This window comes from Hevea brasiliensis, chromosome 2, assembly GCF_030052815.1.
Source record: "Hevea brasiliensis isolate MT/VB/25A 57/8 chromosome 2, ASM3005281v1, whole genome shotgun sequence".
NCBI lineage: Eukaryota > Viridiplantae > Streptophyta > Magnoliopsida > Malpighiales > Euphorbiaceae > Hevea > Hevea brasiliensis.
Window position 1 is genome coordinate 3,854,507 of NC_079494.1, and position 23,642 is coordinate 3,878,148.

The 23,642-nt window shown below is 32.7% G+C and overlaps 1 protein-coding gene and 1 pseudogene across 1 annotated transcript; both read right to left on the reverse strand.

Annotated features, from left to right (window-relative positions):
- LOC110638111 (uncharacterized) overlaps positions 1–13,485 on the reverse strand; it is a 29,178-nt pseudogene extending 15,693 nt beyond the window's left edge.
- Positions 13,486–14,294: 809 nt separating this feature from the next.
- On the reverse strand, positions 14,295–19,954 carry LOC110638098 (alkylbase DNA glycosidase-like protein mag2). Its single transcript, XM_058132643.1, has 2 exons — positions 18,571–19,954; positions 14,295–14,586 (listed from the first exon to the last, which is right to left on the reverse strand). The coding sequence occupies exons 1-2, from the start codon at positions 19,722–19,724 to the stop codon at positions 14,565–14,567; spliced, it is 1,176 nt and encodes a 391-aa protein (XP_057988626.1). The 5' UTR covers positions 19,725–19,954; the 3' UTR covers positions 14,295–14,564.
- Positions 19,955–23,642: the final 3,688 nt, after the last annotated feature.

The following is a 23,642-nucleotide window of genomic DNA, read 5'->3' on the forward strand; positions in this document are numbered from 1 at the left end:
TTCTTCCTTCTCCCAGCCGCCACAGTGATTGCCGTCAAGTCTGTGAGTAAAATATTAATTTTAATTGTAATTTCGATATTATTATATGTCAGCATGCCCATGCATCACTTATATGCATATAATTATGTAGTTAAACTCTAGGCACGATTTATGTTGCATTGATAACTGATAAAGTGACATGAATGTTGTTGCGTTAATTTGTAGAAGTGAGCGTGCGTTGTCTTGAGAGTGATGTGGTGTGGACTATAGATAGCACTGGAAGTCACGGAAAGAGTTCTTCGCAGGGACCCGATCCTTCGAGCGGTAGTCACGGCTTGAGTACTACGCAGGGACCCTCGAATAGGTTATTAACTGGAAGACCGAGCTGAGTTCTTCACGGCACCAAAGTTGGATTTAAGAGAGTCAGATAGGAGATCAGCTCCCATATATTATGATTGATGTTACAGGGTGCGTGAGTGCTCCAAATTTACCTTTTTGATGTTATGATGTGAAAATGTTGTTGATGTTGCATTTCACTCTACAGGGTGCATTAGTTTTAGATAGTTATAGAGATTATGGTTAAAATTGATATTTTACTCTCTGAGTCGAACGCTCACTCCTGTTCAAAAATTTTTACAGGCCACAGGAGGATATTTTATTCTGGGTTAACCTGCTTTTCTACTTCGCAGGTTGTTTATCAATATTTGTGTAATTTTATTTACTCCTAGAATTTCCGCATGTGTTAGAAGTATTTATTGATTATGGTCTGTAATATTATTATCATGTTGGACCTGTAAACGTATAATGATATGCATGTTTGATGGATTGGATGAGGGAGCTGAGCTCCCATTTATTATTATGAGGATATGAGTATGTGGAGGGTGAGCTGAGCTCCCCAATTGAGTATTTATTGTGTTTACAGGTCGGGTGAGTCGAAAACTCCCCGTTGGAAAGTCCATTTTATGGCCGGACTCTGTCCGTTTGTTTTCTTGATACTGGGCCCAAATGGGCCTTAGAGTTGGGTTAATGAACAGTTAGGCTTACTACGGGCCTCGGGGGCTTTAGGCTGGCCCAGGTCCTAGTGCCGGTCCGGCATATAGGTTGGGTCGTGACAATTTTTATAAAATTTACTGTAAAACTAAAATGGACAAAAATTCTTACTAGTTTATAAGCTTTGAATAAATGATTTTAATTCCTATCAAAATGCTCACCACTTCCAAAATGCAAGAAAATAGTTTTAAAATCCCTTGTAGTGTACTTAATGAATTATCGGTAGGTGAAGTTCGGTAGTTCATTAGGTATTCTACGGGATCATGTTATGCCTTACAGAGGGATAAGGTATGACAATTAAAGCATGGTTTTGCAATAAATTTTGACTATGTGCGTGAATATTTCTTTGATAAGTATAACTGCTCAAGTGTCTTTAATTAATACATATGACATATTTACATCATGAATATGCACTAATGGAGGTCAACCTCCTTGTGTTTGATCTCAGGAAATAAAAATTTTTGAGAAATGAAATGGAAGAGGGAGATCATTCCGTGGAACAATCTATTGAGATTGAGGTTCAAGGGAAAGCCCCAGCACTCCAGAACGTGAGTGGGTCAGCCACTCCAGCTACTACTCTAGCACCGTAATTTCCTACTCAGTTTTTACAGCAGATGGCTGCGTTTTTCTAACAAATGGCAGGAAATGTGCCACCTCAAGCTCAGATGCAAGCACCCATAGCACAACCACAGTCCTCAGCTCGGCAATATAAAAAATTAATGAAATTTGGGGCCACCGAGTTTAAGGATACTGTGGATCCACTGGAGGCTGAACAGTGGCTAGAAAGAATGGAAATGGTATTCAGAAAACTACAGTGTGCTGAAGAATTAAAATTTGAATATTCAGTATCTCTTCTGCAAGGGGATGCATATGAATGGTGGAAGACCATCCCCCACAGCCTGGTTAAGCCACCTGTGCTGACATGGACAGACTTACTGAGGGAATTCAGGCAGAAATGGGTTCCTGATGCTTATGTAGATATGAAATTGCAAGAATTCTTGAGTCTGAAGCAAGGGGACAGAATAATAGCAGAGTATGAGCGAGACTTTTCAAGGCTAAGCCACCATGCTGGAAGCTTAGTCTCAACCCCCAGAGATAGGTGTAAGAGGTTTGAAGCTGGATTGAGGCCTAGCTTAAGAATGCAAGTTGTGGGATTCAGACATCAGAATTTTTCTGAGCTGATTTCACAGGCCCTGGAATTGGAAAGAATATAATCAAAAGGGGCAGTGAAGAAGGGTACACCAGAGAAAGAGAAGACTGAAAAGACTACTGGACAAGCACCTGAAAGTGGTTCAGGAAAGAGAAAACAGTCTAGAGGATCTAGCTCTCGTAGATCTAGCAGAGGCAAATTCTCTGGCCAAAGATCACCCTGGTCTGGTCAGCAGACCCAGCAAGCACCCCGAGGAGCTCTATCAGTATGGCAGTGTAAAACTTTTAGTAGAACACACGGTGGGGTTTGTTTCAAGGCCACAGGTGCATGTTTTAACTGTGGAGGGAGCGAGCATTTCGCCAAGGATTGTACTAGTCCGCGCCTATTTGGACCTTCTGCTACATCTGAGGGATCAACCCAAGTCTCTGCACCTAGAGGGTCACAGCCAGCTGGTAGAGGTAGAGGCAGAGGTAGGGGTCCTGGTAACACTCCTGGAAGTCAAAGTACTGTTAACCAGCCAGTACCCAGTGGCGCATCAGTCAGAGTGTATACAATGCGTCAGACGGAGGAAGCTTAAACGTCAGACGTAGTAGCTGGTATTTTCTCCATCCTTGACCAAGATGTATATGTGTTGTTTGATCATGGCTCCACATATTCATATGTCAGTGCCAGTGTGATGTGTTCTACTGCTATTCAGTATGTACCAATGGACTATGATGTGCTAGTAACTAGTCCATTAGGCCAGGAGGTCAGGGTAAATAGACTACATAGGGATTGTCCTCTGGTGATCCAAGGACACACTTTTCTGTCTAATTTGATTGAAATGCCCTTCAGAGATTATGACATTATCTTGGGCATGGATTGGTTAGCCAGGCATCATGCCATAATTGGATCAGATCAAGATCACTTTTGGTCTCCCTCAGTATGGTGATGTAGTAATACATGGGAAGAGGCAGTTATTGCCATCAAACATCATTTCAGCTGCACTGGCCAGAAAAATGATTAGGAAGGGGTGTGAGGCGCACTTGGCACATGTGATAGACACCCAAGTGGGTAGTCCAGCATTGAGGGACATCCCTACGGTATTTGACTTTTTGGGTGTATTTCCTGATGAATTGCCAGGATTACCTCTAGAAAGAGAAGTACAGTTTGAGATTGATGTTATGCCTGGTGTGGACCCAATCTCCATAACACCATATAGAATGGCACCTGCAAAATTAAAAGAGTTGAAAGTGCAGTTGCAAGAGCTGCTTGACAAGGGCTTTATCCGCCCTAGTGTGTCACCTTGGGAAGCGCTAGTGTTGTTTGGAAAGAAGAAGGATGGAACTCTCCAGTTATGCATTGACTATCGACAGTTGAATAAGGTGACAATAAAGAACAGATACCCATTACCCTGCATTGATGACTTATTTGATCAATTGAGGGGTGCAGCTATGTTCTCAAAAATTGACCTGAAATCAGATTATTATTAGCTAAAACTACAAGAGCAAAGTATTTCTAAAACTGCCTTCAGAACCCGCTATGGCCATTATGAGTTCTTGGTCATGCCATTCGGGTTAACTAATGCTCCGGCTGCTTTTATGGATCTAATGAACACTATCTTCAGACCATACCTTGACCAGTTTGTAGTCGTGTTTATGGATGATATATTGGTTTATTCGAGGAATGCAGAAGAGCATGATAGACATCTGCGAATTGTACTGCAAACTTTGAGGGAGAAACAGCTATATGCCAAATTATCGAAGTGTGAATTTTGACCGAAGGAGATATACTTTTTGGGGCACATAGTATCAGCAGAAGGTATTAAGATAGATCCTAGCAAGATAGAAGCTATCTTTAATTGGAGGCCACCCAAAAATATCACGGAGATTCGCAATTTTCTAGGGTTAGCTGGATACTATGGCTGTTTTGTGAAAGGGTTCTCCATGTTAGCATCTCCATTGACCAAGCTGCTTAGGAAAGATGTGAAATTTCAGTGGACGGATAAATACCAACAGAGTTTTGATGAATTGAAGAGGTGTTTGATTGAGGCTCCAGTCCTAACTTTACCTACATCGGGTAAAGAATATACAGTTTACAGCGATGCTTCTCACAATGGGTTAGGCTATGTACTAATGCAAGATCGAAAACTTCGAATAAATGATTTTAATTCCTACCAAAATGCTTAGCACTTTCAAAATATAAGAAAATGGTTTTAAAATTCCTTGTAGGATACTTAATGAGTTATCTGTAGGTGACGTTCAGTAGTTCATTAGGTATTCTACGGGATCATGTCATGCCTTATAGAGGGGTGAGGGGTGACAAGTTAGCAAACATATAGCACCAGATCTAACAATAAGTAATAAAAACTAAAGGACACAATCATGGTACTGAGTCAACCAAGACACTATAACACTATTTAGATGAAGGTCATAGGCTTTTCTTACTACTCTTACATTATGAGTAGTTAATCCTCTGGTTACTAGCACTAGTTTGGAATCCTAGTAGAATCTAAAGTGTACTGAATCAGGTACACTTCATTTGGCCTACAACCATTATATGGCGAATTTAAAGTTAGATCAAAATAGATTTTATTAAAATTGGGTTTAAAATAGATCAATGATTTCTAAAATTGGTACTAGAAGGTTGGTCTCTTTTTTCAACTCTTAATTAAATCAGAACTGATTATTTAATTTGTTGATTCAATTCAATTCGATTTTATTTTTAAAAAATTAAAAAAAAAACACGTGACACGTAATAAATGCGATATTATGGAGCATCCAAATGCACCTTTGCCTTAAAATCACTGCCCAACAATGTTCATTTGACTGTTGCTGATTTGTGTTTTAAATTTTTTTATTTTTAAAATTATTTGTAAAAGTTAAAGTTTATAATTTTTTTTACCAATAAAAGTAAAAATTATGATATTTTAAGCATTTTTTTTAACAAATGCGCTTATTTTCATTTCTAAAACACTCTCAATTCTCTCTATTTTCTCAACTATTTTTTACTCTCCTAATAGTTTTTTATTCTCCAACACCCTAAATTCTCTCTGTTATAAATAGCTTGTATGTTAGATAATAGAGAAAAAAATAATTCTCACATTGTTAAAATACAAGAAAGGGAAGAAGTGAAAAGAAAATGAAATATATAAAATCATATATTTTAAATAAATATATATTATTCTATGATAGCACTTGGCATGTATGTGTATAAAATAAAATAATATCTTATTTTAGTTTTCATATATAAATTATAAACAGATATATTTGTTAATAAGTAAATGTGTCTGTTAATGATCAGACATATCTATTACACACAAATAGTTACGACTGTTAAGAGAAGTGTGATAACAGATGTATCTGTTAATAAATTTATATAGTCACCTCTATTAGAAAATGTGTCGATTAAAAACAAATAACCGTGTCTGTTGGAAATAGATAAATGTGTCTGTCTAAAAAAGATGCCATGACTTTTTATTCTATATAAACATGGATGAGTTGTTCAAATTATATATACTACATCTTTCTTCTTCTTTTTTTCTTCTTACTAACTTCTTCTTCTTCTTCTTCTTCTTCTTTTCTAGTCTCTCTAAATCCAGTTCATATAAAAGGTTCTTAAGGAAAATCTTCAGAAATTGCTATATGTAAATTTTAGGCTTTGTTGTATATTAGAGGTATATTGTCATAACCTTACAACAATCTTAATACCTTAAAGATAGTGATTCATCACGCCTCAAAGCCTATTCAACACCAATTGCCTCAACAATTTTAAGGTATTAATCACAATAGAGTCAAAGGTTATTTCTATGATGAATTAAGAGTTCATGAAACTGGATCATTTTAAAGAAACAAATTATATTCACTAAAAAGGTGAAAGCAGATTGAAAGAAAAAATGTGAAGAAGATGAATTGTTGTGAAAATGTCATATTCTTAACAACTTATCAGAAAAACTGTATGATCTGTTTACCTCAGTCAAATATCCAAAGGAAATCTGAAATTCGCTAAAGTTCAAATACAACATAGGAAAAAAAAAGATGTGGATAATTTCTCATTATGAAACATTTTGAATTCCTAATGGTTGATAATGTGTCTGTTATGGATAAAGTCCATGAATTACATATCTTTGTTTAAAAGCTTAAGGATTTAAAAGTGGTAGTTCCTGGATTATTGCGAGTAGGAGAGATAATAGCAAAACTTACTCCTAGTTTAAATGTTTATAAGAAGAAATTATTGCATACAATATAAGACTTTTCTCTTAAATAGATTCAGAAACACTTGCACATTGAATAAGTTTTTAGCGTGATAATTTGTCTTTTTATCGATGATATGCTTATAATTGAGAAAAATACAAGGCTATATATGGTGCTAAAGCTCACAGTGAATGTGTTAAAAAAATTGATAAGATTTATGTGTACAAGTTGAAAGATGCCTTTTGTATGTATAAATTTTAATTTATATTGATTGTATTTATTACTAACAAAGTAGGGGATATTGTTAGAAATTGTTAGTGATAGGAAAAGTTGTCTAATATTGAAAGAGTTATGTCTGTTTATTAAAAAACATCAAAACGAACCATTTATTATCAATAATTGTATTTGCTCTAAAAAATGTAAGTGAATAGATATAATTATTCTAAGAGATACAAAGTGAACGGCTATATCTGCTATAAAAAGTATAAGTAATAGATATAATTATTCTAAGAGATACAAAGTAAACTGTTGTATATGTTCTAAAGGTATAAGAGAACAAATGTAATTATTCTAAGAGATACAAAGTAGATGGTTTTATTTGTTATAAAAGATATAAGTGAAAAAATGTAATTGTTTTAAGAGATATAAAGTGAATCGTTATATTTATTCTAAAAAGTGTAAGTGAACAGATGCAATTATTCTAATAAATACAAAGAGAACTATTGTATATGTTTGAAGAGATATAGATGCTAATGCTGTATAAATAACAGTTTTGAATAAAAATCTATTAACTTTTCTCTTTTATCTCTTCTTTTCATTTCTTTCTACAATCAATATTATTATTATTATTATTTTAATTCATTCTTGGGAGCATTCTAAAATTGTTGTCTAGAATTTTATTTGGGCTATTATCTTGGAGGGATCTACCTAAACTACCCAGCAGAAACACAGTGAAGGTTTTGCTCTTTTACAATCTTGTTATATTAAGGGAAGCAAATACTTTATATGATATTTATTGCAAATTGACTAAAAATATTGGTAGAGTAATTACTCAAATTGAGTATGCTAGTGCTATTGGTAGTTTAATGTATGCTATGCATTATAATAAACCTGATATTGCTTTTGTAATATATAAATTATCAAGATATACCACGAACCCTAGTATTCAAACTGGGAAATAAATTTTAAGGGTTTTTTTATATATAAAAAAAAAACTATAAACTATAAAATATTCTCTAATAAAATTCCAATTGTGTTAAAACTATATAAAGAGTTATATCCATACAAAGATTTATGTCCATAGGCCAAAAGATGTAACTGAATGAAGAGATGCAATTCTTTTTAATAGTTACATGGATGAAGAGATGAATTTGTTGGCCAAAAGGTTGGTACACTTTTAGTAATAAATATAAGAGCCTTACAAGTCATTTGCAAGGAGTGACAAAAACACAAATGAGTGTGCATTTGTGTGTGTCCAAGTTTGGCTTGGTTCTTAATTTTGGAGGCTCTCATTTTAAACAAGTTGTGGAGTAATCTATTTCTACAAATAAGGTAGTCATCTAGACTGCGAATTATGTATATCATTCATGTTATAAACATATGATTATATAGTAAACTAGTGAAGTAAATATAGTAGAGATCTTAGGGTCATACAGATGCTAGTTGGATAACTAGTGCTAAGGATGATAAGTCAACTTTTAGTTGGGTGTTCACCTTGGGTGGAGGTGCTGTTTCTTAGACATCAAAGAAACAAATTTCTATAACATATTCTGCAATGGAATCCGAGTTTATAGCTTTGGTAGCTGCAGGTAAAGAAATAAAATGGCTAAGAAACTTATTACTGAATATTAAGTTATGGCCACAACCGATGCCATCTACTTCTTTACATTATGATAGACAATAATATTTGAGACAATTGGTCTCTGCTTGTGTTATCACCATATTTATGTTAAATCCTGTAATAATCTAGCAGATTTTTTAATAAAAGATCTCTCGAGAGTTATGATTATAAGTACATGTGTTTGATTTATAATTAAAAAAATTTCATTAAATTTACTAATGATGGGAAACCTACTTTATAGTATTATTACTAAATAAATTTAAAGAATAGCGATAAAACATTAGTAAATGTTATAATTAAGTATTTAATGTACTAACTTAATAGAATGAGGATGAGTATTTATACTCTCAATGAAGTTTAATATTTATACAAATGAAACTTTACCTATATGAATATAGAAAATGGTGCTGCTTCAACAAAAAGTTAGAATAACTTTTGTTGATGTTCATGAAATAGGAGATAGCAAAAGGCCATATTTGTGTTGAAATTTTGATGAACTTTTAATTCGAACTAATTGGTTCATGTCTGTAGTATTTTCGATTCTATTTAATAGGAATCTAAGTTTACGCTAAGGCCACCATGATTTTTTTAAAAGTTTGAAATACTTACACTAAGTAAAAGTTTAAATCAAAAGATATTCTTCATTATGCATGAAATAATGGGATTCTACAATATAAGCGAAGTGGGGGATTGTTATAAATAGCTTATATGTTAGATAATAGAGAGAGAAATAATTCCTACATTGTTAAAATATAAGAAAAGGAAGAAGTAAAAAAAAATGAAATATATAGAATTATATATATTTAAATAAATGTATAATATTTTATTATAGCACTTGGCACGTATATATGTGAAATAAAATAATATCTCATTTGTTAACAAGTAAATGTATCCATTAATAAATAAACATATTTATTAAATGCAAACAATTACGACTATTATGAGAAGTATCATAACAGATGTATCTGTTAGTAAATGAATATAGTCACATCTGTTAGAAGATGTGTCGATTAAAAATAAACAGTAGTTTTTGTTGGAAATAGACAGATATATTTATTTAGAAAAATGTGCTATGACTTTTCATTCTCTATAAATATGGATGAGTTGTTCAAATGTTATATATTACATCTATCATCTTCTTCTTTTTCTCTTCTAGTCTCTCTAAATCTAATTTGTACAAAAAGTTCTTAAGGAAAGTTTTCAGAAATTGTTGTCTACAGATTTCAGACTTTATTGTATCTTGAAAGTATATTACCATAACCTTACAACAATCTAGTGGGGTCAATTAATACCTTAAAGATAGTGATTAATCATGCCTCAAAACCTATTTAACACCCACTACCTCAACACTCTCTGCCTCAATTATTTTTTTTTTCATTTTAAGAAAAATGTCAAGTGAATATTCTTTAATGTGCCATACAAATGACAATGACAAATGAAAAATTAAAAAAATCCAATATTCCTTTTGACTTTAACTTTCACCCTATGGAAGCCAATATTTTCTATGAATTATTCAGAAGTTAACTTTCATTCACCCATCAACTCAAGAAACTGAGCGTATCAACTTGAATGAGTATGAAGACGAAGCTCCAACTTAACTGAAACAAAGAGAGAAATCCTAAAAGTTGATATCTTTAATGTTCATTTTATTATCATCATCTAAATAATGAAATGAAAGTAAAATGCAATTAGTACGGATAAATTTTTGAAGTTGAGGAATAAGACAGCTATGAGAATTTTATGCGATAGCTTCAAAATAAATATCTGTCTAAGATAACGATTGACACCAAAACCAAATAAAAGCATATTAATCAATTTATCTCTTTGCAACTACCACAACTTTCAAATATTCCAACAATATGATGAAGAAAGAACTTGCCATGTTGGTATTCATAGAACACCTCTTTGTTTTTCATTCAAGAAAAATTATAATTTCAAAATTTTTGTCAAAATGATTTAAACCCTAAAATTAAAAGGATTCTAAGGAATATTTTAAAAAGAATATTTAGTTCAATGTTTTGGTGGGTTAACTAAGGCAAAAGTTTTCTCATTGTTCTTATATTTGGTCCCATCATTGAAAGATTAATTTATACGTGGAAATAACTTGTAATTGGGTGGATAATAACTTTTTTTATTCAATAAAGAATATTAGCTTTTAAATTTTAATAATAGACATATTACTTAAACTATTTATAGGTTAATAAAAAAAATAATTTAGATGAATATTTATCAGTGAAAAAAAATTCTATTGGTTTTGATATAATCATGCAAATACAAATATTTCAACAAATATTATGAGATATATTTTTCATGTTATATGTACTTGTTATGTGTGTTTACACCAAAGATGTAAATTTTTGTGTTCAGTCTTATGATTAATTAAATTAGTTTTTTACAAAATTAATTTAATTAATTTTATTGCATTAATTTAATTATGAGGTCTAATTAATTTTTTTACTGGATATTTTTAGTGATTATTTATTGAAAATTAATATTAATTAGAAGTGATAGAAAGTTATTAAGTAATGCAAAGTTAAAATTTCATCTGCATAAGAGAAGTTAAAGGTAACTATAGGTGATGGATGGTAACTATATAAAACTGCTGAACGTGTAAAATGTGAAAGTGTGATGGTTCTAAATGCTTCCAGAGACATCAGGTGCAGCTATAAATACTTTCTGCTATGCAATGGAAAAACTCCAACTAATTCAACAACAACAACGTATTCCAACAGTCTATTTATTTTTATTTTATCCATCTTTTAATTTTTTAAGCCTTAAATTTAATTTTCAAATTTTTTATTCAACTTTTTACCAATCAATACAATTTCTATTTACTGTTCGATCTGTATGAAATTTTGACGAAATGACGTTCAGTATAGTTAATTTCCTACAACCGTTTGCCAGAAGTCAAAAAGTGCATATCTGATACACTCAATATTTGACATGCTTGCATTTTCTAAATAGTTAACCAACCAAATAATTTTCTAAAAATTGCAAACAATGTGTTAATTGTGTATTATGTATCTTAAGAAACTTGCTAAAAACGCCTTCATAATGTTAAATTCTACCCATAAAATGTTAAATCAAACTTATTGTCATATAAGTTTATTATGTTTTCTTTGTTGAATCTCATTTCTTGATTTTTCTTGTGACCACAATAATTGAAATTTATGTAAAAAAAAAATTATAATGTTTTGCAAGTTTTTAATGATTTAACACTTACACTTTCTCATGTTTACCAACTTCACACATAATTTTTATTGAAGTTCTAAATATTGTAACAATTTTAAAATAGCATAAAAATGCTTTTGAATTAATGGAATCGTTTGGTTATATGAAAAAAAATACTTAATTATTTAAAAATATTTATCCAATTTTATTATATTTAAAGTCATTGTGCAAATTGTTCAACAAACAACTCGATCTTCTTTAACATTGGTGGATGGTCAATTCACGTAGGAAAATTTATAATTTAGTTTATGAATTTTGTCTTATATTATACTTTAATTCATAAATTTTAAAAAATTAATTATTTAATTTTTAAATTTTACACTACATTACTTTTTAGTCTCTGAATTTTTAAAAATTAATTATTTGATCTCTAAATTTTACATTATATTACGCTTTAATCCCTATAATTTTAATATATAAAACAATTTAGCTCTTTTATCAATGGATAAAATTATTGTAAACATTAAATTACAAATACTAAATTATTCTGTATATTAAAATTCAAGTGGCTAAATAATTTATTTCTTAAAAAAATGTTAATAGCAATAAAAAAAAAATATAATAGAAAGCACAAATAAGCGATGTCACAAGCAAAGGCATATTAGAAACTAATGAAGAATAAGTAGAAATTAATATTTATATATATGTATAGAATTATTTGAATTTTAATTCCTTGACTCAAGAGAATAAATAAGCAACCTAATTATCTACTAATTAAGTTCAAGGATTTTTTTTTTCTTTTTAATAAAATTAATGTATTATTTTTTTACCTTTATGTAATAAAATCAATTCCATATTTTTTGTTTGTAATTCAAAAAATTAGATATAATTTTTTATTTATAAATTCTTATAATTTTTTGCTTATTGTAATTAAACTTTATATGTACAATAGATTTCAAATTTTATAAAATACATCCTTTAATTTTTTTTTTTCTCCTTTTTACAATATTTACAAATACATTTTTCTTCTCTCCTTTAAAATAAAAAATATATAATAATTTTGTCCTAAACATATAAATTTCATTTTTATTTTTTGTAAATCAGAATTTATTTGAAACTAAATTGAAATCATACTAAATCACTTATCAATTCACTGACTCAAAACTAAAACCTGTCAAAATTGAAAGCAATCATGGCTTGAAATCGAAATCAAAACCCATAGAAATTGATCTTAAGTGGTTTGGCCCAAGGTTTTCAAATATAACCCGGTTATTGAATTAGTGAAGACAGAGAGTTAAGAATTTAAAGTTCAACTTAGATCAAATCAAGATTTAATCGGTATACTATTGAGTAAATAGTAATTACATATTAAAATTAAAAAGTCTCATTCAATTAATGATAATGTATTATTATAATCATTAGTTTGATTTTTTTATAAATAATTTAATTTTAATATGTAATATTTTTTAAAATATTTAATTAACATTTTAAATTTTATATAATAATTTTTTATATTAAAAATACTTAGAATAAAATTTTCATAATAAGAAATTTATTCTACAGAAAATAAATTTTGATATATTAAAAGTAATAATTTTTCAAGAAATAAGTTGATAAAATGAACAAACCTTTATTTTTCTTTGAAATTGTGGCATGTTCTTAATTATTTTATATTAATATAAAATAATTTAAATTAATTGAAAAATAATTTGCGTATAGTATATTAAAATATATAGGTCTAATCTAAGACTTAATTTGAATAAGCTTTCAAATGCATTCTAGAATTCAAGTCCCATCGACACCAAATATTAAACCATTTTTTAATAAGACGGTGCACTGAGTTTAGACTTGACCGAGTTCACCAGTTTATTGGTTATCCGAGCATGTCGATTGGGTCAACCTTGGTTCATATAAAAAATGGTTTTTAATTAAAATCAGACCACTCAGTTATCCAATTATCGATTAAACCGATCCAACTGCCAACCCAGTCCAGTTTTTACAATAATGGTCCAATGAATAGGACCAACCGACGGCCAAGTCGAACTCAGCTCATCTTTCCCAGGAAAAGGAGGCAATTTTTGAGCCTGGCTCAGTAGCTCCACAGTTGAAACATAATCTATCATCAGCCGTAAGGCAAGAGGTGGAAATTTTTGGGCTACAGTGATCCAATTCGGCAGGGCAATAAACCAACCCCAGGCCCCTTGAATTATTTGAAAAGTTCTTTTTTCCTATTCCAGAATAAGGATGATTTAAAAATGGGGAAAAGTGAATAAAATACTATGTAGCTTAGCATTTTGACACATTTCACATTTTGACACTTTGACACATTTCACATTTTGACACTTGAGGAACTGTAATATTTTCCTCCACTAACAAATATAGTACAAGCAATTAGTTATCATCAAACAACGATGATATGACAAACATGTGACGTTTATGTAGCAATACACGATGGACATGGTGCTTTCCTAACACCCACATGACACTTATGTGGCATTAATGTGTCGCTCATGTGTTGCCACATTAACACCACACTAACATCATTTAATAGTAAATAACAATTTGAACCATATTTGTTAATGGAAGAAAACAAAGGTACCAAATTGATAAAAATTAAACCACGATGAATCAACTGAGGAAAACACAGGTATCAGCACTTAATCATGAATCAACTGGGAATAGTAGCCAAGCTTCCCCATGCTTAAGTTGCCACTCCAACACAACTTAAAGATGGCTCCTTGCGATTCTTTATCTCTCCCCACCTCCATTTTTGTCAATTGTTGGAGAGTGACATTCGCCCATGCAACCTGATCCGTGTGATAGTGTAACAAAATGCAAAAACCTATTTCCCCACTGATACAGCCTCAATTGCTTGTCACATTAGAAGCCTGATTCAAATTGTAATGCAGAGCACAAAAACCCCAAACCACAATAAAGGCAAAAACAGCGAAGCTCTTTGAACTCTATAATGTCTTGCAAGAGTTTGATAACAAACATTCTCTTAACAAAGACAAAAGAACTTCAACATATGTAGTCTTATTTAATTTAGAAGCATGTTTGCTAGACAAAATACACCTCTCTCTAAACTATTCGCACGTCCAACCTACTATGAGTAACCAGTAACTTATTTGCACCGCTCTGTAAACACTTCTCAGACAGATTGCTTGATAAAGGCTATCAACTAATTCATCCCAAGTCCCAATCATTGTCCCCAAGCACAGGCCCTGCATCAAATGACATTATGGTAGGAAAAGGGGGAAAAATGTTATAAAAACATCATGAGACATATATAAGTCACTCCAAAAAGGAAAAGTTTAAGCATAGATTCTTCCTATACGGTATACCATGATGCATATTTTATGCTTCATAATCTCATTTGAGATTGTACTCATCATGTGGAATTGCTAAGCAACTTAAATAGTCATTTCAATGCCATGCTCCTAATATCCTCAGAGGACACTGAGGAGAAAGAAAGCAGTAAATCAATTAACAGATGGAAAAGAGACCAAAAGGTAACTCAAGATGGCCTTCACATAAAATTACAATTAGCAGCTTATACCCAGAGGAAAGTGAGTCCAGCATTTGGTAGAAGTGACAATTAAATCCTCATTTAATTGGTAAAAATTTGTTGTGAAGTTGTTCTCTTTTTCTTTTGTGTGTGTGTGTGTGTGTGTGTGTGTGTGTGTGGATGGGGAGGCCAGAGGAGGGGAGAATGAATTGAATCTTCAAAGAGAGAAAAGTATAAACTATGAAAAGCAGTACCGAATTTAATCAAAGTAGCAAAGGAATAACTACAAAAAGCAGTATTAAAAAAAGAGGTTAATCTGCTTGCAAATCATAGGGGAAAAAAGAATAGAACAGTAAATAACAACATACCAGAAAATTAAGTAGCAAAAGAATAATATTTCAGTAATACTTAACATAAAATTTACAAGGCAACATGCTAGACTATTAAAGTAAGCAATACACAACTTAAAAGGGATATATTGAGAAAGAAATCGAAGTCTTGATCATGAATCTTGAATCCAAATCCTACAAGTGTTAACACTCTTGCCTACTAAGGATTTATGTCATCCCCTTGCAGGTTAAACTATACAGAATGTATTGTCATCAAATTTTTATGCTTTTTGACCAATACATACGGTAAATGGGAGAATAATCAACTCTTTGGAGAGTATTTGAGAAACTATGGCTGGCTGCTATGCCTATTCTATCTTTAATTTCTAACAGTTGATCCTTTTTCTTCTTTAGCCTGCATAAATAATTACCTTCCTCCTGTTTCTGTGTTGTTATAACTCTTCAGTAATCACTATTTCAAAGTTCTAATTTCTCACTTTCACACCACAATCTTTCTAATTGTTAATCAATCAAAAAATTCAACTATCATCATCACCATGCTGTTATGAACTCATTGTGGGACCCCTTGGCAAAGCTAGTTAAATTTTTGAGATTTACTTCCTATTATTATTAGATATTAATTCTTATTTTAATTAAGAGTTATTTCCTTTTTAGAATTGTAATCCCTCTTATATAGGGATTGCTCTTATTTTAGGAGTTCTAATTCTAGTAGAATTCAAATAAATCTTGCGTAAACGTCTCTTATAAAAGGGGTCACTTGAATTAATAAAATTAAGCAAAATTATTTTCAACTAAATTGATAGTTGTACTTTCTCTTCTCCAACAAGTCTAAGGTCAAGGTTAGAGCTCTCTTTTAACGAGTTCACATTTTCAGCAATAATAGGTCGAGGAAAGAATAGGCCCGTGACTCAAACCTGGGCGAGAGATCACAGCAATTTGGTATCAAAGCTTATTTGTGGATGAATATTTGTTATGATCACAAGAATAGGCTCTGATACCAAGTAGTTATGATCCATCTCCTAGGATCGAATCATGGGCCTATTAATAGTAAAATCTGATTCAAAAGCTGAACCTTTTGCTTTACCTCGATTTTGGGCGAGAGATCACAACAACTTGGTATCAGAGCTGATTGTCATGGACAATATAGATCCGAGAGAAGAATTGAGGGCGCTATTCCAAGAAGCACAAGCATTGACTGAAGCAAGAGTAGCATAGATTGAATCAAGGATGGAAGATCGGATTAAGCAGAATTATTTTTAACCAAATTGAGATTTGGACTCTCTCTTCTGCAAAGAGTCTAAGGTTAGAGCTCCCTTTTAACGAGCTCACTTTTTCAGCAATTGTTCCTTGACCTATTATTGCTAAAAACATGAGCTCGTTAAAAGGAAGCTCTAACCTTAGACTCGTTAGAGAAGAAAGAGTCAAGATCTCAATTTAGTTGAAAATAATTCTGCTTAATTTTATTAATTCAAGTGACTCCTTTTATAAGAGAGGTTTACACAAGATTTATTAGAATTCTACTAGAATTAGAAGTCCTAAAATAATAGCAATCCTATATAAGAGGGATTACAATTCTGAAAAGGAAATAACTCTTAATTAAAACAATAATTAATATCCAATAATAATAGAAAGTAAATCTCGAAAATTCAACTAGCTTTGCCAAGGGGTCCCACAATGCATCCATAACACATGCCCACCAACTCGGTTCACATCATCACTATATCCAAAAAGACGATTTCCACATCAAAGAAATATGTCCTACATGTAGTCCCACTTACTATAACCTCAACAAATAATTCTAAGCTCATAGAGTAGGCTATCCATCACTTGACAAAGGCATACTATCTAGATGAGTCTTTCCAATGCATTGAAATAGAAGATCAAAAAAGTTCAAAAACAGAGAATTCTCAAGGTGGAAAGGAAGGTAATCTTAAATGCTTCTAGAAAAATAAATAAGATTGCGAATATCTATAACCTCTAACTCTAAGCCACTTCATTTCAAACATCCAGCCACATTTGCTATTTCATATGTTTTATGATCAAATGGTTAGAATAACAACAAAAAGGTCAATGACCATTGGAACACACTTTCCCCAATATGCCAAAGGAAGAAACATGAAGTTATCTAAGTACCATTGAGGTTAACAAAGAGGTAGATAACCATTACTAAAAAGGTTCTATTCTCACATAATATATGACAAATAATTTGCCAAGTACCACTTGAATTTGAACTGCAAGTCCTAGTTAACAAGCTTAATGGTTATGTATGCAAAATTGTAAATCTTAATCTATTTCTTTCTAAAAGATTTTATAATTTAAGATGCATCATTCATGAACATACCTGTATCACTAATGATTAATTTCTCAAGTTTGTAAAATCTTACAATTCTCAGTACTTGAGGAGAGTCTCTCCTCTTCCCTGGTTAAAGAAAGGATTCCCATTCTAACAACCTTGGTCTATCCATCCTATTCTTAAGACTAAAGCATGCTAAATACTCTTGAATGTGTTTCTTTCAGTCATGAAGGCATTTCTTTCCTTCCTGTATATATGGCACGAACATATGGCCATAGATTAATATCATAAGTTCAATGCCACAGTTAAATACATGTCAAGTGTGCACACCCAGATTTTTCGGCTTCTCTAATTAGAAAGTGAACCCTGTTAAGGGCTAAAAGTTTTCCTTTTGTTTCAGTGTAAACACAGAGACAAGACATGTCAATCTAATACATATCCATATCCTGGATCCTTATCTTCTTTTCTTCAATAGGAAAGTGTAATTTTATTTGTTTATTGTTTTCTTCTGCTCTTTCCCAACATAAGTGTTGGATTCTTTCTCATCAAGCACTGGGATGTGTTTCACATGTTAAAGGCTGCAGTTATTCTTTTCAAGTGGAACAAGAAGCTACACTGTCTTGACATAGGAAGCTCAAATGTTGAATAATGTGTTGAACTCTTGAAACAAGAACTTAACTTTCCTAAAGAACAATTGTTCAAAACCAGAGTCTTGTGAGGCACATTTTCCCTATTCCTAGACAAGAACACAACTACCCCCATTCAGCAATTAACAGAACTTTATAAGTTAGAACTGAAATCACACTCTACAATCACAGATAGTCTTGCAAGGTCTAACCACACTGGATAGGTATAGTGAAACTATACCAACAACAAGCAAACACAAATCACAAACAGTATGAGAAAGTTTAAAGCCGAAAACTGTGGCGTACTTAAACCAAATGAAAATGAACAATTTATGATGAAAAGATAAGAGAGTACAAAACAAGATAAAACAGAAAGGAAAATAAACGACCTGGAACAAACTAGGAATAAAAGTGGAGAAGATTATACATACCCGAGGTTGAGAATGCTATTAATTGGGTCAAGAAGCTGTGGTTGCTGCTGGTGCTGCTGGTGCTGCTGTTCCTCCTGTTGTTGCTGTGTCATACTAGCACCAGTTGCCACTGCCACAGCACTTGAAGGAGACCCCTTTGCCTCCACAAATCTCCAAAGATACCAAGACGCCACTGACCTGTACGGCCTCCATTTCTCGCACAATTGATCCATCTGCGACGGACGGGGCAATTCTTCCAAATTGTACAGCAACTGCACCCCTTTGCGCACCCCAAGATCGTTAATGGGCAACACATCAGGTCTATGCAGCGAAAAAATCATAAACATATGCACTGACCAAGAACCAATCCCATTAACCATAGTAAGCATAGTGAAAAGGGACTTATCATCCATATTTACAATTGCGGAATCGGACAATATCCCATTGTGATACTTTCTAGCAAGATCATGAAGATAACTAGCTTTACGCCCCGAAACCCCAATTTGTCGCAGTTGTTGGGGTGTCAAAGCAAGTACTGTCTCCGGGAGGACATCGGCCTCTCCCCCACACAGAGCAATAAAGCGAGTGTAGATTGAAGTACCAGCTTTAAATGCGAGCTGCTGGTAGATAATGCTTCGAGTCAAGGCAAGAAAAGGAGTGTGGAAAGAATCGAAGGTAGGGGGAGGGTGAAGGTCGATTAAAGAGGCGAGAAGTGGATCGATGTTGCGAAGATGGCGAATCGCGTTCTCCACCTCGCCTTCGCAGGACAACGATCTCGCAATGATGCGCTGGGGTACGACGGCAAGGGCTCGCTGTTGGGTGGCTTTGATTTTGGCGGATTTCGCTGTGGTTTGGGGGGGATCGCTGGTGGTGGCGGTTATTTGCGAAGAATTGGTGTCGTTACCGGTGGTTGCAGCATCCTCGGGAGAGAGTTTACGGACTTTGCGAGGCCGCGAAGGGGGAATTTTGGCTGGAGGAGAGATGGTTTGCCGAGGAATACTGATTAATTCAGTGGTGGCGGTAGAGGAAGTGATAGCGTCATGGTGGGGCTGCGGCTGCGTTTGTACCTGGGCTTGGATTTGGGATTGGGATTGGGATTGGGGCTGCGGCCGGGGTTGGGGTTGGGGTTGGAGTTGAGGAAGGGGTTGTGGATGGTGTTGGGTTTGCTCGCCCATGTGCGATCACAGAAATTGATGATGAGATTGACCAGGCCAACAGTGTAAATGTCGTGCGTTGCGGTGGTGACAGTGACGGTGGCGAGGGCGGTTGTGGCTTAAGAACAGTGAGCTGGAGTCATGGGGTTTTGCTCAGGCCTGGAAAGTGGAGTGTCGGATGTAGGATTATTGACTGGCTGATTTTAAAGAGACAACCAGGGACTGACTTCCCATCGACGGTCTCACTTTCACTTTCCTTTATTTTATTTATTTATTTATTTTAAATGATAATAATTTTAAACGTGTATAAGTTGAAAAGGATAAGTGAAATCAAAAAAATAAAAGTCCACGTAGAAACAGAGTAAAAATAAAAATACCATTCTGGACAATAATGCTTTGTATCACATGACGTCACCATGGCCGTGAAGCTTTACACGGGTAGGTCGTGTGATCTTGTGGATAACAATGATGTGAACACGGTGATGGGGTTTTACACGCCCAGACCGTGTGATTTTTTGAAGCAAGATCACAGCACACAAGTAGATATACGGTCGTGTAACTTGGCTGGGTAACCTTTGGCATTCATTGTTCCTCGAACATGGCCGGGCCATGTGTCTTCCTTACATCCACAAGGTGAGACCGTGATATCTTGCCGTCCCTTCTTCCGGGGCCCTTGGGTATACAGCAAATCTATAAATATGGCCGCTCTTACTCTACATATTGATCATGCGCGATATATTTTACACGCCACTTAGGTTGCTACAAGTGTCGGGCGACTCGGGCCTTAAAAAAGGGTGGCTACATGCCCCTGTGCCATGGGATGAAATGGCAATAAATTAGGTATTTTAAAATATTTAGTTATATAAGAAATATATTTAAATAAAAAATTTAATTAAATAGAAAATATATATTTTTTATAATAATTTTTATAAATATTTTATATATTATAATTAAAACAAATATTATTAAAATATTAAAATATATATTATTAATAAAAAAAAATATTTCATATAAATTATTAATTAAAATATATAAAATTGATTCGTTACACAATACTGTTTGGGTGTCTTGGCAGAATAGTACACGGCCTAAGCCGTGTAGTCCTCCGTCCAGCAACACGACGCAGGATTTTTCAATCCAGATTTCTTTTACAAGCAATCCAAGGTACACTGTATTTCCTATTTTGATAAGAGACGGCTGCAGATTTAGTTTCTTAGGTGTTTTCCTATTTTAATTATGATTTGTTTTTATTTTCCTATTTTGATTAGGTGTAGAGATTAGTTTCCTGCTTTATATCTTCCTATTGTATTTAGGTTTAATTTAGTTTCCTAATAAGTAGATTTATATTCTTATTAGGGTTGAGAGTCTAAAAACTTTATAAACACTCCTAAAGCTATGTATTTCAAATCAAAATTTAATTAACAAAATTTCCAGCATAGAATTTCTCTTAAATTTTCACTTATGCGTGTATATTTATGTTCCTATTAGATTTGGGAGTCTAAAATCTCTATAAATACTACTAAAGGTATATATTTCAAATTAAAATTCAATACAAAATTTCCAGCATAAGATTTCTCTCAAGTTTTCACTTATTTGTGTGTGAGTGTGTTGTCTTATTAAGTTTCACACAACATCAGGTGGTGTTAGAGTAAGGGAAATCGCCTCAATCGATATGGCTTACCTTCATGAAGGCGATTATAATAGTTCTCGCGACGTTGATGGGGAAGCTAAAGCCCTTTATCATGAGGACAAAGTTGCAATGATTGGATCAACGTTTAGAGCAACAAACGGATCTCAAATCCAAGCATATCGAGAGATGCTTTGAAGAAAATATAGATTTTCTTGATGCTTTGGTGATCGATATAAATAGGGATCAGTATGATGATAAAAGGCCAACAATAAAGATAGCTCATGATGACCCTATCAATAGACCTTTTTTTGCATGTAGATAAAATGTTTACGAGAAAGTCTTGGAGAAGGAAGATAACAACAGGCCAAAAAGGCTCTATGGACATCCATGCTATGAAATATATAGAAGAAGAGGTGGATATCAACCGTCGACAATGTGTTTATGAAGAAAATTTGGAGGAGGATGACTTGGAACCTATTAGGTACAAAAGGCATTAATGGAATAGCGACTATCAGGAAACAGGTGGGTATGGATATGATGGGAGGGTCTTTCCAACCATAATTCAAGCCCAATATGGATTTATAGCCGAGTGCAAGGACACCCAACCTAAACATCTATTAGTGGAAGGGGAAAAAATGCAAGAGCAACTTGCATATGAAACTCAACTCGAAATTGAGGAAACTAATGTCGAATGATAAAAAATAGAAGTTTTGATTAAATTTTCTCTAGTTATAATTAGAGATGAAAAGTTTAAAGAAACATGTAAAAGGAAATAACAAATATGATCCATAAAGATTTCAATAGTAGCTGACGAAAAAAAAATCCAAGGTATAATAACAAAGATCGAAAAAACTCAAATCATGGGATTGATGGAAGTTAAAGATCTATTTAACTCTTTAATACTTATTGTTTTTGTTTATTTTATTTGTCAAGATATTCACGCAAATACAAAAGAAAACATTAAGCTCCTCAAATCTATTTTATTTAGGTCCATCTTATTGATACTATCTATAAAGGCTATATGAGGTACTTTTCTGATAAAGTTTTTTATTCTTAACACTTTAAAGTTCAAAGGCAAATTTATTTCAAGTAGGAAATAGGAATGGTAACGGGTAGGGTACTTGCGAAAATCATACTATCCGAATCTAAATCTGATTAATATTCTTAAAATCCAAATCTATCCCGAACTCGATTAAAATTTATTATCAACTACCAGAATGAGTCCCAAATTCAATTATCATTATTCGAAAAATACCAAAACCTATTTAATTTTCTATATTTTAGTTAATAATTTATATACAAATTTATTTTTTTATTAATAATTTATATTTTAGAAATTTAATAATTTCTTAAAATATTTAAATTTGATTTTATTTCAAATAAAATTTATAAATATTATTTAAAAAACATATTTATATTTAAATAAATGTTTACATAAATTATTTTGGATAACAGATATCCAGTATGTGAAACTTGAATTTGATCCGAACCTATAACAGATATTATTCCTTAAACTTAAACCAGTCTCAAACTCGATTATATACTATCTAAAGTCGTCCTTGTAGTGTTTGGTCGAGTCAGGTATCTACAAAAATCCAACCCATTGCCATCCTTAACAAGGAAGATTAGTGTAGAAGAATTCTAACTCGAGGACGAGTTTTATCCAAGTGAGGGAGTATGAAATGGTGTTGTTATGGTCCAAAACAAGAAAGTATGTCTTCACAAAATAGTACTCATCCCCAAGGTGTTTCCTATCGTATTTATGTTTATTTTAAGTTCCTAAAAAGTAGATTTATATTCTTATTAGATTTGGGAGTCTAAAAACTCTACAAATACTCCTAAAGCTGTGTATTTCACATAAAAAATTCAATTAATAAAATTTTCAGCAGAGAATTTCTTTCAATTTTTCACTCGTATGTGAATGTGTCATCTTGTTAAGCTTCATGCCGTGTCAATGAATATTATTCAAGTAATGATAATGGAACTTGGAACATATTTAAATAATTTAGGCTAAATTTTAATTGAATTTAAGATGAGTTTAACTATTGAATATATTAATTTAGCATAAGATATTATAATTTTCATAGATACCCTTTTCATGGTCTGTTACAAGGGTTTTGTGGTTGCCAGACGATTCTCACCGAAGTGAAAAAGTAAGGAGTCACCATTTTAATTTTAAGAAAAATTAAAGAAAATTATTTTTATTTTTGGAAAAGATTTGACTACTTCTAAGATAGAGATTCTAAGTTCAGGGTCCGTATACGTGTGGGGAAGGTGTTAGGCACCCTACATCATTGCTCAAAAAGGGC